The sequence below is a fragment of the Humulus lupulus genome, chromosome X, assembly GCF_963169125.1.
Source record: "Humulus lupulus chromosome X, drHumLupu1.1, whole genome shotgun sequence".
NCBI lineage: Eukaryota > Viridiplantae > Streptophyta > Magnoliopsida > Rosales > Cannabaceae > Humulus > Humulus lupulus.
This window is the reverse complement of record NC_084802.1, coordinates 92272501-92279320: the sequence shown is the minus strand read 5'-3', so window position 1 is coordinate 92279320 and position 6820 is coordinate 92272501. Positions and strand designations below refer to the sequence as shown.

At 38.0% G+C, this 6820-nt stretch overlaps 1 protein-coding gene across 1 annotated transcript; it reads left to right on the top strand.

Moving 5' to 3' along the window:
* The first annotated feature begins 1857 nt into the window (after positions 1-1857).
* On the top strand, positions 1858-4962 carry LOC133806051 (uncharacterized). The gene is made up of 5 exons (XM_062244187.1): positions 1858-1905; positions 2378-3232; positions 3311-4048; positions 4127-4629; positions 4726-4962. Exons 1-5 carry the CDS (start codon positions 1858-1860, stop codon positions 4865-4867), a joined length of 2286 nt encoding a protein of 761 aa, XP_062100171.1. The 3' UTR covers positions 4868-4962.
* The last annotated feature ends 1858 nt before the right edge of the window (positions 4963-6820 follow it).

The following is a 6820-nucleotide window of genomic DNA, read 5'->3' as shown; positions in this document are numbered from 1 at the left end:
TAGATGTTCCTATCCCATCAAGAAAAAAGCAACATCATCATCATTACTAATCAAAGATGGAGGGATACCTTTACTTCCAAAATGATAGATTACATTTAAGTCAAGATCAATATGAGACTTGTCAGCTCCAATTAAAGTATACAATACTATTGTAAGTGATAGTCTTTGGCACATTCATACCCTTGCTTTATTTCGCACTAAATGACCAACCTTCATTCAAAACTTGTTCCCACGATCCATCATATAACACCACAATATTCATATGTGTTTGACCTGTATAACATATGACAAAAGGTTAGGAACCCAAAGGTTATTAGGTAAAAGTAGCCAAAAGAAATAATAAATAAATGTGTGAAGCAAGCATGTGTGAACCAAGTGTGAAACGTGTGTGAACCAAGTATGAAGCATGCATGTGTGAACAATGTGTAAAGGGTAACTCCATGAACTAACCCTATTCAGCCCCATATTTATAACTCTAACCCTTAGTTAAAGTTTTTCACATTTTTAACTCTTTAAGACAAAATTACCCCTTTTGTTAAACAACCCAAATAACTCTTTCAGTTTCTTACTCTTCCCCCTTCCCGTCCATTGAAAACCCTCCCTCCCAAACCCAGATTTTTTCCCGTCGAAGCTGCGGTGGTACTCCGGCCAGCACCCACCTCGTCCCTCCTCCCACTTGCATCATCATCTCCACAGCCACCAACCCCTTTTACACTCTTGGTCCCGAACCCACGAACCCATCCCCTCCGCTTGGTCCCGACGCCGAACCCACCCACATTTCAGCCATATCGTCGAGCCCACGTCGCCGGAGCCCACGTCGCCGGAGCCCAAGGTTTACAACACCTAAGACCCCACACTCCCCTTGCAAGCCCGATACCCTAGCCCAAGGTATTGTTGTTGGGATCCCTTGTTGTTATTATGACTCCTTTGTTTATTTTGAATTTTTACTTTGGTTAAATTTCGGAATTTCTAACTACTTGAGGCATGTTTTAATTGGGAAATAAGGAGTGAATTTAGTGTGAATTTGGTGTGAAGGAACGAGTGTGAACCATATGTAATTTCAGTGAACAATATGTGAAATTGGTGTGAACCATGTGTGATTGTGGTGTGAATTTAGTGTGAACGATGTGTGAAGTGAAGTTGTTGTGAACCATATGTAATTTAAGTGTGAACAATGTGTGAAATTGGTGTGAACCATGTGTGATTGTGGTGTGAACCATGTATGAAGTGAAGTTGGTGTGAACCATGTGTGATTTTAGTGTGAATAGTGTGTGAATTTGGTGTGAATAGTGTGTGAACGATGTGCGAACCATGTTCCGAAATTATCGTGAACAATGTGAGAATGATGTGTGAACCATGTGTGAATTTGGTGTGAATGGTGTGTGAACCATGTTCTGAACTTATGGTGAATAATGTGTGAATTATAAAAGGAAACTATACTAACTAACCCTATTAAAAGTGATTCTTGAACCTTTTCTTGATTATAATAAGCCATTATTAGACTTATTTCCTTGTAGTGAGGCAAGAGTATGATGAGAAACTTGTACATACTGTCAATATCAAATTGTACTGTCTTATTTTGAAGTGTTGAAATAATTTCTAAGTGATGTGTATTATGGTATGGCCTCGGCTGAAATCATGAATATATATACATATATTTCTTTAATATAACCAAGAAAAGGTTGACTAGAATGAGGAATGGGACTGTATTTTGGGAACTTTTGAGGAAAATATATTCTGGTTGTTGTGGGGTATGCACTATGATTAGGCTTGTTTTAGTTATAATAACTGTTATTTAAGGATGTCTCTCACATTAGTTACCATATGTACTAAGTGGTCAAGAGTAAGACATAGCTTATGGCAATGCTGGCCAGAGTTGCATTTGGTTCTGCAATTGCAGCCAAGGTGGTTTAAAATTAAGGTGACAACTAGAATTTGCAGTTGGTACAAATGATTGGCTGAGTTATGGAAAACTTGTACGGTAGATGGCTGGTGAAAAAGGTAGAGAATAGAGAAAAAGAGAGAAGAGAAGCTCTGTAACTCTTTGAGAATAGTGAATTGAGATGGCAAGACTAGCAAAATGAACTTAGGAGACCTTTATGCTCTAAACTCCCCTGTGTTTTCTTTACTTGTCATTGCTGCAGTGTTTGGTATTTTGGTTTGGTGTGATTTGGTTGCTGTAGAGTTTCTAAACTAGTGTACATAAAATGTACCTCAATAGTAACTGTGTGTGAACTGTGTGTGAACTATGTGAGGTTGGTGTGAATTTGGGTGAGCTATGCGTGAACCATGTGTAAATAATGTGTGAACCGTATGTGAAGAAAGTGTGAATATATATGAGTTATGTATTAAGCGCTTATTTAATTTACCTTTTCAGATGTCACTCCTCATGCTTCCTACTGAAAGGCATTATCCAGCAAAGGCTGCGTATAGGGGAGGGAGCATTATGAGTACAATAATAGCAAAGTTCACGACATTTGACTTGTTGGAACGAGCGAAACAGTCACCATTCAAGCAATTCTTCTTAGCTCCGCCTCTACAATATTCTGGAGTTATTATTCACCAGTTACTGCTTAGGAGAGTTGTTGGTAGAGGAAAGAACGAATACTGCGTGAATTTTAATATTTGTGGTCAGAATACAAGGTTTGGAATTAGTGAATTTGGTTTGATCACTGGATTGAATTGTGGAATTTCTCCGGATCAGGCAAAGTATAAAGAAATGACCAAGAGTAAAAGACTTCTCCAGACATACTTGAACAATAAAGAATGTTTGTCTTCTGAAGAGTTGGAAGATGGATTCAAAAGGTGCGATGTGAAAGAAGACGTATGGAAATTAGGTCTATGTTTTTTGGTAGACTCTCTTTTATTACCTAGTGAACCAAAGATGAAATGCTTTATTGATGTCCTTTCCATGGTGGAAAATGAAGATGACTTCTTCAACTATCCTTGGAGGAGATTATCGTACGAGAAGACATTATTCGGCTTGGCAAAAGTTATGGAAAGGCTAAGGAATAAATACTTGAAGAATGTTGAGCAAAAGAGAAAAAGACCAGCACCTCAGTACACAATTTATGGTTATGCCATTGCTCTGCAATATTGGGCCTATGAAATTTTCACAAAGTTCTCTGCTTTTGCTGATCAACAACCCCTGGCCTTTCCAAGAATGCTTAGCTGGTCAGCGCATAAAATGCTGAAAGAGAAAGATATTGAAGGTGTATTTAAGAAAAAAAGTGTAAGTCGTTAAGATTTTATTTGAGTTTGTGATTTATAAGTAATGTTTATACTTTATTAATTTATTATTTTGTTGCAGAATCTTGTGAAGGCCACGCTCAATCCAAGACCCGAAGAGAAAGAATTTCATGACTCTATTATTCAAGGACCAGATGAACTACTCATGGGACGTGTTATTAGCTTTGTAGACGATGATGTGGAATTGGAGTTTGAAAGGGAAGAACGTGAGGAATCTCCCACAAAGCCCGATGTAGCAGATGGGCATCGTCACGAGCAAGACAAGAAAGAGATACCAACTCCAATTAACACCCACCATGAAAAGTTGTTAGCTGATATTGACACTTTGAAAAGTAACCAACAAAGAATGGAGGAGAAGTTGGATTATCTAATTGAATTAGTGCTCTCGCAACGTAAAGGTAGTGATTCTGAGGATTCATTATCAGATGAGCATCTTGCTTCACCACACCATACATTTATTATGGAGCACGTTGTTGGAGAAGATAGCCCTAGCTGTAAGGTGGTATCTCCTGGAGATATGGCTGGGGTGGAATTCAAGAGAAGGAGGGTTCCAACGAAAAGAATTTTTGGTTCCGAGTTTACTGATCCAACTAAGAAGAAAAAGAAAGCAAAGACAATTGTAACTGATCCTTGTGAAATTAATCCCCTACAGCCATATGACGAAAAGCAAATGAGACGTTTTAAGAAATGGGTAATTGGTTTAAAAAAGAATGATAAGCCTATTTCTCTCTTGGCTGGTTCGTGCACTGCGAAATGGTTTATTCAGCTACTTACACCACGTACATGGCTGGACGGACTGGTAAGACTACTGAAATAATTTTTTTTTTAAAATATATATAATTTGAATGCATATATACTTATAATATTTGGCATGCAGCACATTGATGCAGCTTTAGGGTTGATGAAAGAACGAGTGTACACTTACAAGAAGACTTACTCCGAAAGATTCACCATCGTGGATTCTATGTTCCAACAGTTCTTCGAACCACATTGGGAACAATTCAACAAGAAGAAAATCAAATCAAGCTACATTTGGCCACAAGAAGTGCTTGATTACTTGGTAGGTGATGATAACAATTTCAAAAGGAGTTGGAAAGACATTGATGAAGTGTTTACCCCAATTAATTTTTCTGGGACACATTGGGTGTTGTTAGAGATATCATTGACAAGCTGTCTTATAAAAGCTTATGACTCTGATATCACTGTGGTCTCCAACAAGGAGTTTGAGAATAAAATGAGCAGATGGGGAAAAATGCTACCATTTCTAATTCAATCCAGTGGGCTGTTAAGCCATAGGAAAGATGTCCAACTACAAGCACAGAAAGTGCGTTTTGAGTTCACAAGACTTGGCACAGAAAAAGTGCCACAGACCAAAACTAGGTATAACTCTGTTAACCATATTTATATTAAAAGACTTTGGTCTTCCAATAATCAATATGGTCTTCCAATAATTAAAAAACTTTATTTCCTTTGCAGTGGCGATTGTGGGGTATATGTCATCAAACATCTAGAGTACTTGCTAGCCAAAAAACCGCTATCCGAAGTGAATGACGACAACATGGATTTCTTTAGAAAAAAGACTTGTGTAGATTTGTTTTACCATAACTTACAACCATAGTTGTCTTTTATTTAATTATATGTATCTTACTTTTGAATGTATGAAGAAACTATGTCAACTTCATCTCATTAAATGGTATTGAATGACTTCGTTTATTTCATCTTAATAGTGGAATGGATAAATCTTTGTCACTTTTATCTTATTAAGTTATGTGTGAATTGGGTGTGAATTAAGTGTGAATCAGGATTGAAATATGTGTGAACCAGGATTGAACTATGTGTGAACTATGTGTGAACTAGGTGTGAACTATGTGTGAACCGCGTGTGAAATATGTGTGAATAATGTGTGAACTATGTGTGAATTAGGTGTGAATTATGTGTGAATATGAATTAGGTGTGTCCGAAACAACAAACTTTAACACAAAAAGTCGTATTACTGAACCAATCTAAAAATTCAAATTCCGCAAACTAAGTACAAACTAAGTAAAACAATAAAAGTACAAAGTAAAACAATAAAAGTACAAACTAAGCATGTCTAGACGGCGGGGGACAAACAGTGGTGCACGTCACTCGATTGTGGCCCAGGACACCACATCTACTACATCTATGTTGTTTTCTATTCTTCTCACCCTTTGATAAACGTCGTTTCTTCTTTGGACGACCAGCCTTCTGCTTCACTAAAGGAGGAGCTATCATCATACTTCCTATGTCATTTGGTATCACCCAAGATTCTTCATTACCCAGCGTATATACAGATCCACCATAGGATGACAACCACGCTTCAACTGTGTAGAATCTGGAGCATAAACTATATGGACTAATGTCACGATCTCAAGCACCAGCTAGAGCGTGTTCACAAGGAAGACCTGTCAAATCAAATCTTCTACAACTACATGTTTTCCTCCTCAGGTCGACATCTCCATCAAGATCACCATCCAATACTGTTATTTCATACTAACTAGACGGAAAAGAGAACGAGGTAGTGGACTTGTCTGCTAACTTTCGCAAATCAGCTTCCACTTCTGTGGCAAGAGGACTTGTAGCCGCTGATGCTGCAGTTCGACGCTCGAAAAACCATTTTTGTAAAGTGTGCCTCATAAATTCCATGAGACAAGTAATTGGCCACCCACGTGCCTCAGCAATGACATTGTTCCAGCTTTCGGCAATACCTGTAGTCATTAAATTATATCGATGGCCAGGAAAGAAAGAACGAGCCCACTTTTCAAAACCCACTTGATTCTCTAAGTATTGAGCAATTGCAAGATCTTTGAATTTAATCTTCTCAAAATGGCGTAAAAACTCTCGCTTTCTATAAGCTTTCGCTGCAAGGAAGAATTCTTCATGGCAATGGTCAGTTTTGAACTTCGCACGAATATTCATGCTAACATGATGTATACAAGCACCGTGGTGTGCCTCAGGAAAAATTTTAGTCAAGGCACTTGCTATACTAGTATGTCTATCAGACACGAATACTAGATTCTCCACTTCACCAATCGCTTCCTTCAACCTCAGTAGAAAATACAACCATGAGTCATTATTCTCTGAGTCAACTACTGAAAATGCAATTGGATATATTTGCTTGTTAGCATCTTGTCCCATGGCACATAACAAAGTACCTCCACACCGAGTAGTCAAGAAGGTTCCATCTACACATATAACTGGGCAAATATATGTCTTAAACCCCATTATAGAAACACCTAAGGCCATGAAGCAATATTTGAACCTACCTTCATTGTCCATCTGCAAATGAGTAACAGTTCCAGGATTTTTTTGCTCCATCATGTATAGAAATGAGGGAAGTTTCTGAAATGATGATTCTGGTGTACCTCTTATGTAAGCCAATGCATGCTCTCGACACCTCCAAGCTTTAGCATAGCTCATATGAACTCCATATGATAAACTCATATCTTTTACAATTGACCTTGGCTTGTAATTAACATCATCACCCTCAAATTTTCTCCTTATGACATGTCCAATAAGCCATGGGGATGCCTGACGGTGATCTTTATGTCGA